The sequence below is a fragment of the Zosterops lateralis genome (assembly GCF_965231275.1).
Source record: "Zosterops lateralis genome assembly, chromosome: 7".
NCBI classification, from domain to species: Eukaryota; Metazoa; Chordata; class Aves; order Passeriformes; family Zosteropidae; genus Zosterops; species Zosterops lateralis.
This window is the reverse complement of record NC_139767.1, coordinates 19,963,538-19,985,854: the sequence shown is the minus strand read 5'-3', so window position 1 is coordinate 19,985,854 and position 22,317 is coordinate 19,963,538. Positions and strand designations below refer to the sequence as shown.

Below are 22,317 nucleotides of genomic sequence, written 5' to 3'. Positions count from 1 at the left end.
GTATATGTATATGTATATGTATATGTATACCTTGCTTTGCAGGTATGTAAAACCTTACTACTTTGCTCTCTTTCATGCTTCAGCCTCTCACTTTTGACTGAACCACTTCAAACCCATTTCATTACAGTAAGATCTGCAGAAGCATTCACAACTTCCTGTCCATTTTCAAAACAATAATTTAATTGAAACATTGTCTATGCAACAAAGAAAGGCCATGAAACCTGGAGTAATTTATAACTTTCTTACATTGCCATCAATCGTTGGTTTATCTATTATCACCTCTGGCAGAAGTTGTCCAGCAGGGGACAACAGACCTGAAGGTCCATCCACCAAGGAAACCACTCCATTGCAGTCCACAGTGCTGTGCATCTTCCCATTGACTGGGAAGGCTGTCAGCCTTCTGGATGACCTACTGGCCTGGCTAATGTTACTGCTGCGCCGCTCGCCGTGTCTACGCGGCAAAAACAGAGAACCTCTTCTGCTCGAATTATCCTCAAACGTGCTGTGCTCATCGTCTGCAAAGTCATTTTCAGATCCTTTCTCTCTTCCGTAGTCTCTAAAACTGAAAAGACTTGTTCTGCTACTAGGTCTGGGAGAAAACAGGGAGCCATGAACACTCAGCAAAGACTGCAAAGGAAACAAAAAATGACAGTCTGAAGATTATAACCATACAAAATGCACGTCTGCGTATAAGAAAAACAATAATAATTTATATTCCCCAGGAATTTGTCAGTGTTATCTTTAACACACTGCCTCAGGGTGATCTCAAAGATGCATCACAGATGAAAGTCAACTAAATGGGTAAATTTATAGTGTACCAAAACAATAACTGGAGAGAAAAAAAATTACATGTATAAGGCCATAGTAGTTTCAATCTCTGCTTTAAAGAGAAAAACCAAGATTTCCATAAACTCCAATGATCCATACAGATCATGCATTATGTTAAAAGATATCAACACCTTTAGTCTTCTAAATTCATACATTATACTTAAATTTCCTTTTATGACTTAAGAAGGCATTTCTATTTCAGATTAACTAGGAAAATGCACTGCTGCTGCGCATGTTAAGATATCAAATAATAAAATGAGAAAGAAAAACCCACTTTTTTAAAAAGTATACTCTAGAAAATAATATCCACAGTAAGATGGTATTTAAGAGAATGCTACAGTATTTTTCCTGTGTTGCCTTACATTGCAAAGTTGCAGTGAAGTTTGTTGGATATGACAGTAATCTCATAAATTCCAGAAACAGCAATTGCATTGCTCACAGTACCTGGTGGGGTGATGTTAATGGCTTCCCATAAGTTAGTCTGTTTCCATCAAAAGAAAAACGGAAACCTTTCCTTTTGATACTGCCATCTGATTCAGATTTTGGAAGCTTTTCATCCTTTATGTCATCATCTTCTCCAGAGAGCTCTCTCTGCCTTCTTTTCTTCCTTCTATTTCTTCTTTCTTTGGCACTTTTTGAGCTAACCTTGGATGCATCTGAAGAACTATCTGAGGGCGCAGCATTCCCACTTTCACAGCTGTACTCAGTCATCTCTACTGCAGCTTCTGCTATTGCCTGCCACAGCAATTATTTAACAAGATACTTTATAAATTACACCATTATTAAAGATTATATAGCTCTTGTTCCTAAGATTTTTATCAAATTACTTCTAGTAAAGAGAGCAGTTGGATTTGTGCAAAACTATAAATGAAATTCTGCAATATGAATGCAATTTGAATGGAGTTCTACTTTGCATCCGTATCATGGAGTCAGCCCACATCTTCTACAGCCACAGAGTTCATTAGAAAATATTTGAAAATTAATAAATTTATTAATTAGAGTGAATGCAACAGCAAACAAATGAGCTAAACAGAGTCACATTTCAGTCTGTATTAATTTAGTAAACTAATCCTTACTTTTGTTTTAAGTAGCTTCCTTAAGCTGCTTCTAGTCTTTGATTCACTGGCAGCAGCACAGGTATCAGAAATTTATAGATGAAAATACTTTGTACTCTAATCAAGGCTTGAAATTATTTCTAAGATGAGATCTTGGAAAATCATCATGACAGTTTACTAGATACTACCCCAAGATAAGAGAGATTTATTTAAAACTACTATTCTGATTTGGAGACTATTCTTTGTTCTCAGTTCAGAAATTCATTAACACTTTAGATATTATATATTTAAAAAGCAATAAAGAAGCATAGAAAAAGCAGTCTCAAGTATTTGTGAGGTATGATAAAGAATGGATTTTTTTTAATAAGTGAATTTAATTATTGGTTTTCTTTTAACACACAGCATGCAAGGGAACACATAAAGGCATAGACTATTGTTAGTAAATACCTGAGCTTCTTCTTGCTGCTTCCGCAGTTGTTCAAGCTTCAGCTTAAAGTCTGCCTCCCTCTGCTCTGCTTCAACCATAGTTGCCTGATTTTGTTCTTCATAGGCCATAGCAACCACAGCCAAAATCAAGTTAATCAAATAGAAGGAACCCAGAAAAATCACCACAACAAAAAAAATCATGTATGATTTGCCAACAGCTCGTAGTGTCTATAGGAGGAGAAGAGAAATCAACCAGCTGGTGAAGAAATGCATCAGTGCTGCAGTTCATAAGCATTAATGACTTTGAAAAGTGCAAAACTAATACTTAGTTGGTTTTCCTTCTGTAGTAAAATCATACAAGTTTTCTGAATTACAAAGTAATCAAAAAAAAGGAGCATTCTTGTATGTGAAAAACATGCCTAAGGATCATGCTGCTTCGTGACAAACCTCTTTAATGCCTAATAATCTTGAAAAGTATGTGGGATCAGTTATTAATGTAAGTCACATATCACAGGTTGGAGGCTTACCACATATTAGCATGCTTTCCCTTTGAAATAATCAAATGAATTAAAAATGGCACAATTGATTAGATAATTAGAAGATAGTATTTATTATAATTAAAACATTCACACACACCATACATTGAAAAGCCACTGTTAAAAAAGTTAATTTACATCAAGTCATGCATTCTAAGTTATGAAAAATAGGATTAAGAATACTGAAATTAAGGTTCAGGTTTTGCTGTCATTAAATCTTTTTACAATTTAAACTCAATATTGACATCTTTGAAAATAGCATGAGGCACAAAATGAAACATACACTGTAAAAATGAAATTAAGGATCAAAAAACCCCTCGTGCCTCTTCAGAAATCATATGACATTCTGTAAGAAGTGTCTATGTCTGCTTAGTTTTGTAACTGAATTTGCTTCTTTGATAAATTTTAATAGCTAACAAATAGCTATGGTATGTAATACAAATAAAAATGGCCTTTCCATTATTGATTTGGGGCCAGTAATACACTAACCACAATTTATAAAATATACTCACCAATTGATAAAGATTTTCCCAATAGTCCTGTGTCATCAGTCGAAACAGTGACAAGAAAGCCCAACTGAATGTGTCAAAGCTAGTATATCCATAGTTGGGGTTTTTACCAACTTTCACACAGGTAAACCCTTCTGGGCATTTACTAGGAAAGGGGAAAAAAAAGAAGAGAAAAATAGGCAAAACAATACATACGCACATTTCATATAACATTTCTTTTTTTAAATTATTGTTTCTTGAGCTTCTTATGAAGCTTCATCTGTGGAGGGTGCTGCTATTTATGGCTTAAAACAATTAAAGAACTAGTGAAGACATTAAAAGTCTGTTCTTTAAATAATAATCCAGAGAGAGTAAAAAAGTAATGACAATATTTCCTTCTATCTCTTTTCACAGTTTTAAACAAAATGAAGTTTATTATCAACAGTTTGATATTACCTCTGCAGATATCTCCTAAATGAAAAGAGTATATGTACTTAACACAACATTTCAACAAGTGGATACTTCCATGCAGGAAAAAGACAGCCAGCATACATATTTTCTGCTGAACTTTGTCTGTCAGGGAGGTTGGCTACCAGATTTCTTGGCTTCTTCACATCTGTGAGCCTAATTAAGAAATTCTACTGATTTGTCAAGAGCAAATAACCAGCATAGGGATACTTTTATATTGTGAAACTTTTCATTCTAGTTTTGAGAGTAGGTGATGCAATCTTGATATCAAGTGTAAGCACACTGTTTCAATTAGGACAGATTTCTTTTCATGTATGTATGTCCATTTCATGTGCATTTATACACATACAAAAAATAATCTCATAGTTACATGTATAAGTCAAATGTTTATAAAAATAGTTTGAGTATGTGTATTTTAAAGCTATCACCAACCAAAACCAAGGGATGGACTGATAATTCATAAGCATACAGAATGACGTGATTTTGTTACAGAATTGCCAAAGAAAGAGAGCAAGACACTGCCATACTGCCAGAGGAAGCCTAAAGATGTCTACTCAAAATCTGATCACAAGTGAAGTTTTTTAATTACATATGAGCTTTTAAAACAAATTTCCAGCAAAATATTTTGTCATTTAACATTTTTACTCATTCAAGTGTCTAGCTACTAGGAACCATGACCATGTTATTATTGACTGTGATGTTAGGTAACTAAATTACATTTTTAAAGTTCAGATTGATATTTTTAACATGTTGTTTAGACAGATAGTATATCATTTTCAGTGTACCTTACCCTGCATCTGAGCTATTGCCACAAAGCAGAAAATCTTTTGCTCCTTTTAGGCGATAGAAATGACCTAAAGAAAAAAAAAAGTAACATGTTTACAAATGAAAAGAGTTTTGTTTGGGCTTATTTTGGTGAGGATGAACCTACATTCAAGTCATCTTGTTTTGAATGTTCATAATGTCCCATTAATGTTTTCCAACAGTGGGTTCAAGGACTGGCAGAATCATAGAATGTCTTGCATTGGAAGTGACCTCAAAGATGATCTGCTTCCAAAACCCCTGCCATGGGCAGGATTGCCACTAATAGATCAGAGCCCCACACAGCCTGGCCTTGAACACTTCTTGGGATGGGGCATCCACAACCTCTCTGGGCAACAAAATAAAACCACATTGCAAAAATAAAATCCTAGAACAACGAATAGTACATCAACTGCTTATTCTTTTCTTGAGTCACTGCACACCGAATACCTTTCCAAAATAGGTAAGAGATAGAAAATACAAAACATAAAATTCCTCCTATTCAGTAAGTAGATTGAAATCAGACAAAGCCTATCTCCTTTAAAATGGAACATTTATAATGGCTTTCTGAGAATTTTGAAGACAAAGCAACATTATCTCGCACATCCTGTGACTATTTCACATCCTGGGAAAATATGAAGGCAGCATTTAAAAAGAAGACAGGTGTTCCAATTACAATGTTCTAACAGCTGATGTACTATAAACAACTTTACAGAATTGTTCTTTTAATTATAAGGTGGTAGCCTTCAGAAAAAGAGAAATACATATTATTGTTAATGATTAACAACTATGCTGTCCCTAAAACAAAAGAAAAACAAAAGAAAAATAATACAGTTAGAAAGATAATAATAAGTTTATATAAGTGAGGGTAGACCCCATTCAGTGAGACCTAGGCAAACTGAAGAAACAGGCTGACAGGAGACACATAAAAATCAGCAAGGCAAATGCAGCCATGTATCAGGGAAGGAAGAGCCCCTTGCAGTGATACAGGCTGGGAACTGACTGGTTGACAACAGCTCTGCAGAAAATGTACAGGGAATTTTGCAGGACAGAGAGCCAGGAGAGGCTGAGTCAGCAGACACCCAAGAAGGGCAGCAGCCTCCAGGGCTGCAGGAACTGAAGGCCAACCCACAGAGCAAGGGAAGTGACTGCCCCCCTCGGCTCTGCACTCATTAGACCATACCCAGAATATGGTGTCCAGGTTTGGCACCACAGTGCAAGCAGGCATGGATAAAATGGACCACAGGGTCGCCAAGGTCACAAGGGTGCTGGAGCACTCCCCTTGTGCTGAAAGGACAAGGAACCAGTGCATGTTCAGCCCACCAAAGGGAAGGCTATGGGGAGAGTTGGTAGAAAGCATCCAGTAGCTACAAGGAAGTTATCAAGGGGACAGAGACAGACTCTTCTCAACTGTGCATGGCAGAACAATGACAGACAACAGGCATAATTACAAACAAAAGAAGTTCTGACTAAATGTAAGGAGAAACTTTTCTCCTTACCATGAGGATAGCCAGGCACTGAGATCTCGAAAAGAGACAGAAATTTGGAAAAACACTCATCTCAACTAAATCAATTTTCTGTCATTCTCAGCTGATGATGTCCACATACCTTTCAAGTTGACAAAGGTTTTGGTTTTCATAGGGTAAAAAATGTACTGTATTTAAATAGTCAGAAACAGCTCGTAACATATGAACACAGGAGGATTCTAAACTGAGCATTTAAATACAGTGATACCAAAATCTACCATTCAAAATCATTACTTATAATGCAACTGACACTGCAGTATACAAATGAATAAGAATAGTTATATGAGAAAGGAGAAATAGAAACACAACCAGACCAAACAGCCTTACCTGCATCAGCACTCTGTAGACTCCCAGCAAAGACAAAACATGTAGCATAGAAAGCAACTGATACTCTGGAAAAATTTATTTCTTTGAGATTGCTACCTAGTGCAAACTGGAAATAGATAATCTATGTACTGTGTAACCTGTATCTGAAATGAGAATTTACAAATGTTCTGCAGCATCTAAACTATCAGCCAAAATTGTCCAAAAAGGACTATCACCCCTCCTCTTTCATTCTGTCCCTTCTTAGGTAAATAAACTAGCTAAAATAATATACTTCACAGAAAAAATAGTCACAGAATTTCAACAATTCAGACCTATAGAAAGATAATCCAAAAATGCAGAAACAGCAGACAACTTTAATGTCCAATGTTAAAAAGGGGAGAAAATCTGGTTCATCAAAACTCAGCCTATAACAAGTGTATTTTCCTTTACTTTTCGTAAGAGTCACTGAGGAGGAAAGCTAGCATCCATTATCCTATAAATTTGTTTTTACTTAAATACACTACTTTTACAATTAATCACTAAGCAATGCCCTGTAAATCCACTTTTAGTACAAACCGACACAGGAAAATTGTTGGCAATTAGAGAAGTTACTATACTACATCTCACAGTTCATTGTGTATTATAACGTTAACTGATGCTATCACTTAAAAAGACAGAAATACAAAACATAAGCATCTGCATGTTTCTGAACCAACCTGGATGTTGTCTCTTCAGTTTACAGACATTAAACCTGCCGGAAAATATCTGGATAAAAATGTCTTTTTCAGTCTCAAGCAACAAATTCTAATGCTGAATAACATCTCTTTTCCTACTAGGATCTCAGCCTGCCTAGGGAGTTGTATATCAGTGAAAGCAATTGGCTTGTACCAATTTGTACCTAATAATAAAAGCACATCTTAACTAGGCTCTCATATTTATCTAGTGCTTCTCTGTCTTTTTGTACACTGAAGATACACAAAGAGCCTAAAAGAATTGGTTTTGTTCAGCCTTGAGAAGACTAGGGATGGAGCAGGTGGGAAGGGATGTGCAAAGATCTTCACTCTACCTACAAGTATAACATGAAAGACTGTAATGAAGATGGAGCCTGACTCATGTCAGAAGTGTACTCTGGAAAGGTAAGAGGTGACTCATAAAAGTCTGAGCATAGGAAATTTTGAAATGATATTCAAGAAAGTTTCTATGAGACCGGCAAAATGCTGGCACATGCTGCCCAGAGGAAGCTGTGGCATTTCAGTCCTTAGAGAGACTAAAAACTTTACTGGAACAAGGGATTGAGCAGTCTGCTCTAACTAGACCTGCAGTTGAGCAGCATTTGGTTTGGACTATGGAGATCCTGTCTAACCTGCATGAATCTGTGATTCTGAAACTGAACCTAAGCCTCTACAGGCTTTTCTAGTGGAGTTAATGGAAAGAGCAATCATGTCAGCATGAGTTTGGGATGTAATATATACAAATTCCTATTCTTTCCCATCAATTTAATTGTTTATCTTTATTCTGAAGTATAAAAGTTATCTTGTGATTGTGTGTTGGTTTATGTACAAAAATTTTAGCAAGTTACAACAGTATTTCTTACTTTCTTCATTAATGTACGCTGTCCAGTCAAAATCTGTACCATTAAAGTATGGAATTACATATTCTTCAAACGCTGTTGAATTTTTTGATGGCCAGAACAGGCATTTATTCTTCAAGTTGCCCATGAACAGCTGCAGTCCTATCAATGCAAATACACTCAGGCAAAACACAGTCAGAATCATCACGTCTGAGAGTTTCTTCACAGACTGAATTAAGGCTCCAACAATAGTCTTCAGGCCTGCAAAGAGAGGCAGATTTTTATTATAATATTAAATATTTAATTAACTAAAATGCAATGTAAATGTCTCCAACACACCACTAAATACTATGCACAGCTTAAAAAAAAAAAAAAAAAAGTCTTAAAGCATTTTCCAAAGGAAAAGCTACCACTACGTTTCATCATTCCTGAAAAATATTTAGGAAATATGAATGGGAATGAATGGCATAAATTCCAAAGCACCTGCTCTTCAAATCAAGAACTTTCAATTCATGTTCTCAACACATGTACACTACATCTAAAGAAAATAATTAATTTTATTTTCTTTTTGATGCCTCTTGCTCCAAACCTTTGCCAGTATTCTATTCCAATACACAACATTGGTTCTATAACAGCAAACAAAAGGAGATCATAATTTTATTTCAGTAGCAATTTTAATGTCTGCATTCTAATGCATCATCTTACGTTGGAGGTGGGGTTTGGTGAAGATAGGCATCATAAGCTAATAACTACACCATGCAATTCCCATGCTACTCATTATTATGAGTAATAATCCCTGAATTCCTCTTTCAGGGATTCAGCTTCTACAAAACACTAAAATTTTCAATCCCAAATTTCTTTCATAAATACATATAAGTAACAGTCACATTAAAAAGACGTAATTTTGATCCTTAATGTGGGAGAGAAAATTTGACATCATTAAATGGAGGAATATAGAGGCTATGTAAATGAGTTCTTCATGCAATTGACTATTAAACTCTGAGGCTGATTGTTTTAAAGAATTAGAAAAGGAAATGAAATTGCAATTAAGACAAAAACCTGGATGCTTCTGTTAAAAACATCAGTTCAGCTTCTGTGCAGTTTCAGTCAGCCTCAGAGTTTAACCCTGCTCTCACCTGGAATGACTGATACTGTTTTCAAAACTCGGAGAACTCTGAATGCTCTCAACGCTGAGACATTGCCCACGTCCACAAACTCTGTCACATATCTGTAGCGAGGGATTCCACACAGAAACACAATGACAGCACACACAAAATTAAACAGAGGTGATGTAGAATGTCTACTATTTTACACAGTTACTTCTTACCTGGAATTACAGAAATAGTTTTCAAAGCTCTCAATACTCTGAAAGTTCGAAGAGCTGAAAGATTGCCTAGGCTTACAAATTCTGTTATATACCTGTAGGATTAAATCACAGTTATTCAGAATTGAGGTAGAGCTTATACTACTTACCTGGACCTGAAATCCAGAAATCCTTTTTTTTTTTTTTTTTTTGAAGGAATAAGTTTGAAAAACTTGCATTCATATTTTCCTGTCTCGAGTTTTCCCCTAAGAAATTCACCCTTAAGATTTTCCATTAACTGCAAAGTTAAAATGAAACCTATAGAACTGCTTTTTTTAAAAAAATCCTATTTTAAATTGATTCTTCAGTGGTATCTTCTGTACTGTGGAATAGTTCACTAATTGTGCTATGTGCTACAGTAGTGTAAAATATTCAATTGGATAAGCTTGAAACACAATTCAGCCATCATTAATTTCATATGAACTAATTAATATAAGCCAAACAAACTATTACAGGTTCAAAAAAATTTCTGTTATTTTACTTAAAAAAATACTATATACTTACGCAAGGGAAATGACAACAAAATCAAGCCAGTTCCAGGGGTCACGAAGGCAAGTAAAATCATTTATACAGAAGCCTCTCGCAAGGACTTTTACTAGAAATTCAAAAGTATAAATCCCAGTGAAAGTGTACCTATGAGAAAACATCCAAGCAAAAGTTAAAGATTGTTGTGTTGTCCACTGATACATCATGAGCATAGAGAAAAATAACTCAAACCGAGCAATTAGTACTTGCACTGAACAGCACTTATAAACTCACATAAACTATGACTCCCCACCATTCTTTTGTGAGATATTAGGATTATACTTTTTATTTTGTCTGAAATATATTTCTGTAGTTTATAGCACATAAGATTTTTTAATTTCAGCACTAATAATAATGAATAACACACAATGAAAAAATTGATCAAATAACATTTGAGCATGGTTGCCACATCAGAAATAAAGTCCATGGGTAAGTATTTACTGAAGGTACTTGATGGCTGACCAGGTAGACTTAAGAATGATTAACAATAATCCTCAGCAGAGATATTTTCTTTAAAGAGTGGGTGTGTCCCATAATTAGATTTTGCTGCATGAAGGTGTTTCAGAGGGGCTATAGAAAGTATCTTCCATACTGAAAAACAGTAGTTTTGGGTTGAATGATCATTTTCTCTTTTTAATGATAAAAAACAGCTGAAAAGGGAGAATGTATGAAAACATTGCTTGTACGAACATTCTGCGGGAAAGTATTTATCAGCATTTTGTTCAGAGAAAAAGGTTAACAGTGTCACAGCTTCTTTCCTTCACAGAGCCTGTAGGCCTGTGCTGCTTTGGGTTGCAGCTAGCATCAAACTCCAAACAGGAAAAAGGAGAATACTGGTATTACACAAGTAAGTAAAACTGCATGGTTTGGCTCTTAATTTGCTTTTCAGTTTCAAAGCATTTTAAAAATTATTAGCCCATTTAAATATACTTACTCTACATTCTTTGCCCAATCTGGAAGTTTCCTCCATGTCATAACTACACAATTTGCCAAAATAGTGAGCATAATGACCTTGCTGAACAATGTTGACCGTAGTTAAGGAAAATACCCCTTTTAAAAGTCAAATTTCCATAACACAAAATACGAGGAAGTGACCAGGACATAAAATACTGACAACATTTACTACACAAATCAGTTTACTATCAATAGCAATATCATAAATACTGCAAAGATATTTCACAAGAATGATGGTTATACACCTATCACAGAATCATTTATGTTGGGAAAGACTGCTGAGGTCACCAAGTCCAACTTGTGACTGTTCACTTGTCAACTAGACCACGGCAATACATACCACATCCTCTCATTTCCTCTCATTCCCTGAACATCTCCAGGATGTTCCCTGGGCAGTCCATTCCAATGCTCGACAACCTTTTTTTGTGAAGAAATTCCTCCTGATGTCCAGTCTGAACTTCCGGTGGCGCAGCTTGAGGCCATTTCCTCTTGTCCTGTTGCTGGTTACCTGAGGAAAGAGCCTGTCCTCACTGGCTACACCCTCCTTCCAGTGAGTTTTAGAGAGCACGAAGGTCCCTCTGAGCCTCCTCTTCTCCAGGCTAAGCACCCCCAGCTCCCTCAGCTGCTCCTCATTGGACTTGTGCTCCACACCCTTCACCAGCCCTTCTCTGGACACACTCCAGCACCTTAATGTCCTTTCTGAACTGAAGGACCCAGGACTTGAGGTGTGACCTCACCAGTGCTGAATACAGGGAACCACCATCGTTGTGGCCCTGGCCCCAACAGTTGGCCACACTGTTCCTGATACAGGCCGGGATGTCTCTGGCCTTCTTGGCCACCTGGGCACACACTGGCTCATGTTCAGCTGCTGTTGATCAGCACCCCCAGGTCCTTTCCCACTGGGCCACTTCCCATCTGCTCTGCCCCCAGCCTGCAGCACTGCATGGTGCTGTTGTGTGTAGGACTCAGCAGCTGGTCATGTTGAACCTCATGCTCTTGGTCTGGTCCATCAATCCAGACTGTCCAGGTCTCTCTGCAGGGCTTTCCTGCCCTCCAGCAGATGAACACTCCCACACAACTTGGTGATATCCCCAAACTTACCAAGGGTACACTCGTTCCCTTCATCCAGATCATCCACAAAGATTTTAGACATAGTTGGGTTCAATACAGTTCAATACTGCACCTTAGGGAACTCCACTAATGACTTATCTTCTTCTGAACTTTATCAGCATGTTAAGTGACTAATCTTAGCTCAGATTGATTTTGAAAGAATTAAAGGCAGGAACACATTCAAGCACTAAATCAAAATTCCTAGTGTTAATATTAGTAATATTAATCAGTAACAATTTTTAACAAACCAGTTGAAAAGGATATGAATGAACCAAAATCTTAATAGCTAGTCTTCTAGTGATATTGAAAGGAGATAAAAGGTACAAGGCAGGTGTGGCACTGAACCTGTAGATTGTCTTCGCTTTATCCAGTACTATAAATGTCTTTGAAAAATAGAGAAAAAGGGCAGGGGGTAGTGGGGTTAGAAATTAAGGGTACATTTTATTAACCTTGCCATAACAGAGACTGCTTACACACATCTCAGTAGCCAAATTTATTTTCAGTAGAATTATGGAAGGAAATAACAGATTCTAAATTTTTATATGAGCAATCAAAATGCTACACCATGCATTTTTTGTCTCTGTGCTCTTAAAGTCTGCATTTCATATTTCATTTTCTCGGATTAAATAATTACATTAAAACTATAATTAAAAATATTACTTTTTTCCACTTAAGTTTAATGCAGCTCTTTTACTTGCATTTCAGAACAAAGTTGGCAATGCAAAACAAAGCACCTAAGTAACCATTTTTGGACCTCACAAGGAACTACTTAACCATTTCAGCATGTTAAAACTGCTTTTGGGATGAGACACTCTTAACTTTTAAAATCCTTCCCTTTACTGCCTTTATTGTTTATGCAGCTGTAATTCGTATCATCAGTGTAACCATTTTTGATTTTGAATAGAAGACCCAATGAAAATATCATCTAATGAAATCTTGATTCAATCTACATTTAATGATTATTCTCCCAAAATCTAAAATCCAGAAATAAGCAGGTTATAACATTGAATAATTCTGTTTTCCAGTGACATTTTACCGCAAAACAAATGTCAATAGTGTTTGTGAAGTTAAGAGAACAAAACCTAAGGTAACTAAAAAATCTACACTTGAATATTAGTGTTAAACGCTTTATACTAGAAAAAACACTGCTTTAAGTAGGCTGCTTATTTCAGAAATAATCAGCTCTTTGGTTAAATTCTTATCTTGCAAGATATTATTTGTTGATTATCCAGCACTTAATTTCAAGAACCCATTCTATGTTTTTAATTCAATAAGTATATTGTTGATTACAAAATAAAATAATCACTTTCTGCTTATTTAGTACTGCCTTTTAATGTAAATTCAGTTTTGTTTTCTTGACATCATTTAACTTTACATGCCTATATAAAAATAATTTTCCTTCATCTGTGCTTCCCAAAGTAAACACCTTGCTCTTTTCTTCTTTTTTATATCAAGAAATGAGATTGAATCAGTATGTATCAATTTAGATTTTTTTCTTCAGGTCTATATTGGGCCTATAACATAGATCCAATACCAAAACCCAAAGATTGGTTTAGCCTTTGCACCATTTTTTTTTTTTTTAATTTTGTAAAACAAGTATGTTTTATGGTATTTTCAGGAATGTTTGACAGTGATTGTTCTGTCATATGACTGAATGAGCACTTTGTCTAAAGACTTCTGTAATGAACTAGATGTCAGGTATCATGTTTCTTAAAAAAACCGAGAGAGTAGCCAGAGATGGGAAGTTTTCAAATGGTTCAGCATTAAATCAGATCTAAAGAGATTACAGGACATTTAATACTAAAATATCATAACATTAGACATTAAAAAAGTGCCTTTTTTTAAAAAAAAAGGCAACTGAAGCAAGAGTTACAGTTGTCTTTATAGTGAAATCAAAATAATTAACATGATAGCACCTACTTTCAAACAGTTCTGACCAACTCCCCAGCAGAGCGTTTATCAGGTTATAGTTAAACAGGAGTGCTCTAATTACATTCTTAATACTTACTTTTTTATTGATGTAATATGGGTCCAGGTCCTCCAAGGGTTCAGATACCATTCCTGGAGGGATATCACCATAAATAAATGGCAGTGTCTTTCCTGCCTCTAAGTCATTATTTGGCTCTGGGTGATTTTCTTCATGACCACCATCATCTGTAGGCTCATCTTGATCACAAGGAAATTTTTCATCAGCAATACGTTTTTCAATAGCTGCAAGAGATTCCTTCGTGAAATAGAAGAAGCTGTCAGGTCCTGGTGGTACCAGCATTGCCTGTGCCATCTTTTCATTCTGCAGATTTTAAATGTTTTTTGGCTCTTGTGCAAGAAGATCCTAGGTGGGCATGTAGGAAAAAGAAAGAAGAAACAGAAGGTCGCACCACCAACAAAATCCCCAAATAAAAACTTTTGGCATAGTCAGCATCTGCCTCTTTTCTCTTTATAATGCCCTATAGCAGGAAGTATTTCAATTAACAGTCAGATATTTAATAGAAAGTTAGCTACTCATGGCAAAGAGATAGAAATTAACAAGTAAAGAAAAAAATAATGAAAGAAAAAAAGAGGTCAATTTTTCTTGCAGTTTCTCAACTCAGCTTAATACAATACAACAAAAAAAGGAAAAATATTCTCACTTTTTCTAGCCTAACATTAAGTTACCTTACTGTGAAAAAGTAAAATGTTTTAGCACAGTACTGCCATCAGTGGTCACAACCTCAAAATAGAGATTTATACATTTTTGGCACACCACCTTAAAAACACTCGCATTTGTATTCCAAAAGTAGGGAAAAAAACCTATTTTTATTACTCTCAATTTCTGACAGCAACATTACTCCATCTGGTGGCTTATACTATGATTGCCAAACTAATGTTTATATTATATTATTAGGTATTATACAAGAACATTGTATTTTTAAGCCATATTCACAGGCAGAAGGCAACTGGCCTGAAATTTAGTCTTTCTGATTCATATCTACTTGATTTTCAACTGTAACTTTGATGGCTCTATCTCCATAATTAAGGAAGTTTGGATGGATGAAGTGTTTTAGATTTATACAAAATGCACAGCATAATCAAAATTTCAGTACTCTCTTTGAGACCAAGGTTATTTTCAAAATACTTAAAAATAGTAAATTTGTTAAATTACAACAACCATTAATCATTACTTCCTAGGTTATATTTTCCACAGTGAGTATACAGTTAACACCTAAGAGTGCAGAATAAAACAATTTTTTTTTAACAGGCACAAAGCGAAAACCAGTCCCATTTGTTGACAGTCATTAAGTGTTGTAGCCTTTGTCAACACTACATTGTGGTGAGTTGACTTTGACTGACTGTTCTCCCACTCACACCCCACAAAAGGAACTGCACAGGAGAGAATGAAGCGAAAAATCCCAGGTATTAAAATAAAGACAAGCATTTACAAATTACTGTCATGGGCAAAACAGACTCACTTAGTGAAAAAATAACTTAAATAAACAGAAATGGAAGGTAAAAAAATATAAATCCTAAAAGAAAACTCCCTTTCCCTCTTTGTTCCAGGCTCAACTTCACTGTTACACTCTCAACTCCTGCACCTTCTCCTCCCTCCCCAAGAGGCATGGGGAAGGTGGGGAATGGGGGCTGGGGTCAGATCACTGCAGCTCTTCTTTGCCACTCCTTCCTCCGGATTTTCCCTTGCTCCAGGATGTATCCCTCACACAGGCTGTGAAGCTTCAGGATAAGGTTGCTCCAACGTGGGGTTTGGATGTGCCTCTCCCTCAAGGAACATTCCCCTTCTCCAGTGCAGAGCCCCAGAGGCTGCAGGGTGGGTATCTGCTCAGGCACTCTCCTCTGTGGACTGCAGGGAAAAACTGCTCTAACAGGGCCTGTCCCACAGCCTTCCAGGGAATGTCTGCTCCAGCACCTGCAGCCCTCCTACTCCTGCTCCCCTGCCCATGGAGTCAGAGCTGTTTATCACACACTCTCACAGAGTGTTCCTCACACTGACCTGTGGCGTTTTGCTCTTTTCCAGAAATGTTTTCCCTGAGGCATTGCCATCCTGGCTGGGCTGTACCCAGGGCCACCCTGGGCTCTCCACACGGAGCCTGTCCAGCATCTCCCAGCCCTGGAACAGCACTTCCACTGCTCAGAGTGACCACAGGCCTCACTGTCAAGAGGAAAAATCTTAAAGCAGATTTAGGCTCCTGCCACCACAAAAGCCACAGAGTGACTCCATTCTCCTGGCAACAGTGTGTGTGCGGTGAGGATGCACTGGGAAGGAAAAATACTGATGGCAGACTTTTTCATGAAATGTAACAGCTGCAAAGTCAAATAACCCATGACACAGTGAATCCTAAAGAGCTGCCTCATCTATGTCAACTTTTAGGTCAGCTTAATGTTAGCTGAGGAAAATTTCTATTTTTAACAATTTTACAGCAGGAACAGACAAACTGCCATGGACAGACAATTCATCCTGCAAGCCATCTCTTCTTCAAAATTAGTTGAGGTTATGGGCAGGCTTCAATCCCTGCTTTTTCAGCTGAGCCACAACAGGCTCCAAGCCTACCACAATAGGCTCAAAAAGAGGGGAGCTCTTTACACTGACTAATAAAGAGATGAGAAATTTCTTAAGAAATAATAATAGAAATCAGACTTCTTCATGTCAGCTGTTAAGCATGTTAAGAAAACACAGGTTTTTCCTCTGGAAAAGAAAGCCTGAGAATGTCAAGTCTTTCCTTAATTATTTAAAAATGCCTAATCTCATATGTTCCATCTTAAAACGATTCAACATTTTCAAATGCAAGATTTGATTACTGTTTAGCCTTTTGGGGCAAATCCTTAGCACCAATGAACCTGAAGATCTGCCCAGTGGTACTTGGACTGAGAACCAGTTGTGTCTCAAAATGTACTTTTTCTTCAGAAGCAGAATAGCACCCATGGTTCTATATTTCCAGGAAACCTTTAGCAGTAAAAAGGGAGAGAGATCTGTCTTCCAAAGAATACCAGGATCTTTTTCTATAAGCTTCATTTTTACCTAAGAACTAAAGTAACACAAGTATTATGTAGTATCTTTAGGTAATTTACTTAGTTTACAACTCTGGATTTGTTTTTTTTTATATAAAATGGAGTGGTAGGCTTCATTTGGAAGCTGAAAATTCACAAGAATTTCCTTAGTGCAAGCATCTGAGTCTATATATATATATATATATATATATTTTTTTTTTTTTTTTTTTTTTAAAGTCAAGGGAACTTCTTACTAGTAGGGGCTTTCTCCTACACCAAGGTGACAGCAGTATTAACTTAGGTAGTATGTTTTCCTAAAAAAGGGTCTATAAAGTATAGGAATAGCTTTTTATATAGCAGCACTACAGGTATTGTAACAGATTCTGAGGACAGCACTTGTAACACAATTTGTATTTAATGACTGATTCAAACTGTTAATGCCATTCTAAGTAGTCCACACATACTCAGTTATTATCAAAAACAGTTAGATGGTTGCACAAAGTCTTTTAGAGTCTGAAGAGACAAGAAAGCAAGATCTATAGCTATTAGACCAACTTCTACCTTATAACCAAATAAAACAGCAGCTGTACATATGGTGCTGCCCTGTCACAGGAATGTTGCTCTTTACAGACTGAATAAAATACAAGTTTTTTAGCATATCTACACACCACTGACCAGTCCACCATGCCTATGAACAAGTAGGACAGCAGCAGTCTAAGAAATAACTCGGCAACTTTGTGTTTCAATGATTATCTTCAGAAACAAGCATGTCAACAACAGAAACCAATCAACCAAACAAACGGGAGATCCTGGACGATGCAAATATATACCACAACATTCAGCTAGTCTTTTAGAGGATGCTTTCATTACTTGGATAAAGACTCTACAAAACTTTAAAAATAGTTTTCTGGTCAACGTTAGGCATATAGACTTGGAAAGTGACGAATGTGATGTCCATAGAAAGTACTTGTTTTCAAACATGTGCTTGAAAATGCCACTAACTGTTATGTCTGTCTATGCATTTTGGCTAAATTTACTCTTTAGAGGTCTATAATGCTTAAAACTAAAAGTTCATGACTGTTCATTTTATCAAATACCACTACGGCCTTATGGCAGTTTTTCTGAGTTATTGCAGTTGTTATCAGAATGAAAACCAAGCTTTGTGCTTGCATGTTCATATTCCATTGGTTTATTCAGCAAGGCTTAAGTGGTACCCTTAGGGCTGAGATGAACTCCAGCATTTCTCTCTGGAGACACCACAGCCAATGACTGCAGCACAATTCTCAGTGTTAACACAAAACAACAAAAAAAAAGTTATTTTCCACTACATGACAAATCTCTTCAGCTCTTATGCTAGCAGCCTAATCACAGCCCATGCTTGGGAAAAAACCCACACCTATTGAACACTTCTTGAGTTACAGTTCAGTGACTGTTTCCTTGTCATGACTTTTTTAAAGTACTGCAAATATATAAATGTTGTAACACTGTGGAACAAAGTGATGCTGCTTATATTGTTATCTCATGGAAATCACTTTACCCAAGAAAGAAATGGAATAAGAAAAAAAAAGGTAAAGCAGGATGGATTGGTTTAATGACTTAAATGTGTCTCTTTTCTGCAATTTTGACAGCATTTGTATTACAAACTAAGAAGTAATAACAGTCAAACCAGAAGACAATATTTAATGTGAATCCAGAAGAAACTGTTATCCTTCCATCCAAAAAAATCCCACAAAGGTTCTTCTGAAAGCCTAACATTAAAAAAAATCAACCATCAGTAAATAACAAAACCCAATGCATAAATCCCCATTTTCTCAGCTTAATGTTAAGAAATAGGCTTCTAATCTTTCATTGCCATGTTGTGCATGTAAGCCTGATTGGAGACTGTCCATGAAGCAGGACAGGAAATTCAAATCACAAAAGAAAGATTACAGAAAACTGCTGTATAACACAGACTCTGTAGTAGCACAATACTAGGAGGAAACTCCTGGGGCAGAAATGAGACAGTTAACAACCTGATATTAATGTTAACATAAATATATTCTTATGGAGTATGGTTGAGTGAGCAAGAATAATTTTTAAAGGATCTTTTAGAAAATATTTTTAATACATATACAAAGAAAAGCATCAGGCTCATTTATATTTAGTTTGCGGCTTTAAGCTTGAGTCTATCGGGCTATGGAAAAAAGCATGAATATATAAATATATAGTTTTTTAATGCTTTTATATATATATATGTATTTTTCTATATTTATTTTAATATTTGCAAAAATAATAGTCAAGCTTAAACCCAAATCAGTCAGTAAACCCTTACTACTGACAAAATGTGTTTCCCTAACATATTTTTATCTTAACAATTTTCAGAAGTAGAATAACACATCTGCTCTTCCGACGATATATTCTACATAATGTTGAATTCATTAGTCAACATAATGATGAATTTTTACAGTATTGTTTCCAATGTTCTCTCTGTTATGGTATATTGCATTGTGTTATTTGAGTAGCTTGAATAAAGCTTTCAGTGTACTAAAGAAGCCATACTACTGAAACTACTATGTCTCAAAAAAACCTAAGTCTCACATATATAAAATTTCATTAAAAATAAGAAGCTACCATTACAACAGTCAGGTAAAGATGTTCAGTGAATTTCATTTAGGCAAGTGATCAAATCTGACGAGACATAAGCAAATTTACAGATATTTTCTTTGCTATGCTCTTTTTTGTGCATTTCTGTATATAAAAAAAGGTTATTTTTTTTCACAAATATTTAATTTTACTATATAAATTAAGACTTACTCTATTAATGAATACATTTTCATTGAGCAGTGATGCAGCCTTCAGTTTCTACAGAAAATAAGCTGGGTTTATTACTGCTACATCAATTCCACAATTCTGTGACTGTCTGCAAAACAAGCAGGAGGCTATAAGACAAATCCAGAAAATTCTTTGGACAGTGGTTGAATCTAGAAAGTATCTGCTCCTACACATCAATAAGAACTAAAAGGTTTCTGAATTATTTATTGCTTTGAGACTGAATAGATTAGACCTATGCTACATTTCACCCCTGATACTTCTCAACAACAATTATGCCAATGCAATAACACTAAGTGGGACAGCTGATTTTTAAAGAAAATATTTTACCACATCATTCTTTTGTCTGTAAGTAATTTCATTCCCTGTAGCTTTTCCATGAAAATAATTTTTAAAACCAGAATAAATGCCTATGGAAGACAAAATGCATTTCTGTTCAGTTTAATGGATTCTACTCCTTATATGAAACTTGCCTTACATGACCTGTATTAGTTCCAAAGGTATTCTAAACCAGCTATTTTTAATTCAATAGCCTCTGATTTCAATTTATGAGCTTATGGTAATACACAGAAGACATCAAAAAATATTAACAATGCAGGTAAAAAATGTTTAAAAGATAGAGGATGCTACAGCTGATCTTAAAAAAGAAGAATTCTCTAATATAAACCTATTTTTAGAATCTTCAACCACTTAAGAGGCAGATCAGTTTGGCTTTCCTTTATGTCAGAAAATACATTCATTGGGTGCAGGTCTAGGAAATTCAGTCCTCACAAACAAGCAATTCAATCCCCATGTATCAGGACACAAACTTGGAATAGAGCCAACACATAGTAAAAAAAACAAAAACAAAAACAACAACAACAACAACAACCAAAAAAAAAAAAAAAAAAAAAAAAAAAAAAAAAAAAAAAAAAAACAACCACACAAAAAAAAACACACATAAGAGTTTTTTACTACTAGCAAGGCATGGAAGAACTGAGGAAAAACCTTATACATTACCAGAAATATGATATACACATATTTTTATTCTAGCAAGGATGATATTTCTGTTATTTGCATGACTACTTGGACATTTTTCCAGACCAGAGAAACATGGCTCAAAACATCAAGACCCTGTTTCTAGTTAGGTCTAAATAAGTCATGTAGCAACTTCTCTGCATAACAAGCCTAATTTAAAGCTTCCTCAGCCTGTTAATTCTTCTTACAGTCTAAAGGCAAGTTTATATCTGATCTGCTCCTACACTAAGGTTGTTTTTCACTTCAACAGCCCCTCAGTGCTTCTTACTTTCATGTATTTATAGTAAAAATTCTTCTCTCAGAATTTTCATCTCGTGACATAAGTTCAGTGAATCTTTTCTGTGAGTCACATAAATGATACCAGTCACTGAAACTTAGTTTTACATTTCTTGTGTTTATGATATATTGTGGGACAGATTTGTTTTTGTAAATTCTGGTGTTTAGTCTTGCAATGTTTCATTATCCATGTGATGGGTTTTTTCCTCCTCATTTCTCCAGATTCCTTCTTCAATTTTCTCCTGTTATTTATGTGTCATTTAACAAATTTAATACAAAGCAAGACTTTACATAATTTCCATCACAAAGCCCTGATAATATGTGTTTGGTGACCTTTGCTCCAAAACACTTTTTTATGATACCAAAGATGATAGTATCAAGTTAATTACATTATGGCCTTCATGTTTACAAATCTGGATAATCTTTCTATATAAATTCATAGCAAATACAACCCTAAAATCTTTTAAATATTACTTCTAGCTGTGGATTGAAATGAGTGTGTCTCTAACGCCTTGTTTTGATGCTTAAAAGACAAAGAGAAAAAAAAATCTCAATGGATACTACATAATAATAATGTAGCAGCTTAGAGATACTCTCTATTATATTTTCAAATAATCATGGTACTTGTGCAGTGTTTATTTTCCTTGCATTCCTTGGCTGAAAGAGAGCATGAAGGAAGGGCAACAATCACAAAGGATACGTTTATTTTCTTAATGCACAGTCCTTATTACCCAATAATTGTTAGTTACAAAACAGTACACCACTTAAATTTGTTTTAGCTATTTGAACTCCTTAGGATGTAACAGCCAGATTCCCAAAATTGTAGATTTGGGAACAAGGAAAGAAACTGAGAGCCTCTTTCATTTTTTTTGTAGCTAGGTTCTAGAATTTTCTCAGGGAATCCATTGCTGAACCATTAAAATTTATCCCCTGAAAGTTCATTTACTCCCCAGAGTGACAGCCTTAGTAGCAAATCAGAACTGCTGCACAACTTGTTCAGACCTCATAAGTTTGTATTAATGAATTATTAATACAGTGCTAAATAAATTAAACACAATTATATTACGAAGTACCCAAACACTGTGCACAACAAAGAAACTGCACACATCTACATACACAGGATTTTTCATTACTTTGACTCTTAAAAGTGTCATCTGTAGAGCCACATTTATCAGAAGGCTCCAAGTAAATCACTCAAAGTTTGTCCATGATACCACCTCCAAGTGATTGATTCTAATTTATGCAGGTGAACCACTTGTTATAATTTTTTTTAGACTAGA

General features: G+C 35.7%; 2 protein-coding genes across 3 annotated transcripts in view; both read right to left on the bottom strand.

Moving 5' to 3' along the window:
• Positions 1–8,493, bottom strand: part of LOC310911322 (sodium channel protein type 2 subunit alpha-like) — a 40,956-nt gene extending 32,463 nt beyond the window's left edge. For both annotated transcript variants that reach the window (XR_014590489.1, XM_083864749.1), the window contains exons 1-6: positions 8,029–8,493; positions 4,592–4,655; positions 3,358–3,499; positions 2,331–2,537; positions 1,273–1,563; positions 247–627 (exon numbers count right to left, since the gene is read on the bottom strand). Coding sequence is in view for 1 of the 2 variants with exons in the window: in XM_083864749.1 (XP_083720875.1) it covers positions 247–627; positions 1,273–1,563; positions 2,331–2,537; positions 3,358–3,499; positions 4,592–4,655; positions 8,029–8,209 (1,266 nt within the window). In the remaining variant the exon portion in view is untranslated. The remainder of the gene's footprint in view (positions 1–246; positions 628–1,272; positions 1,564–2,330; positions 2,538–3,357; positions 3,500–4,591; positions 4,656–8,028) is intronic.
• LOC310911318 (sodium channel protein type 1 subunit alpha-like) overlaps positions 1–22,317 on the bottom strand; it is a 185,273-nt gene that overhangs the window by 150,624 nt on the left and 12,332 nt on the right. Inside the window, 1 exon segment of the mRNA XM_083864723.1 lies at positions 13,965–14,288. Coding sequence (XP_083720849.1) covers positions 13,965–14,237 — 273 coding nt within the window. The 5' untranslated portion in view covers positions 14,238–14,288.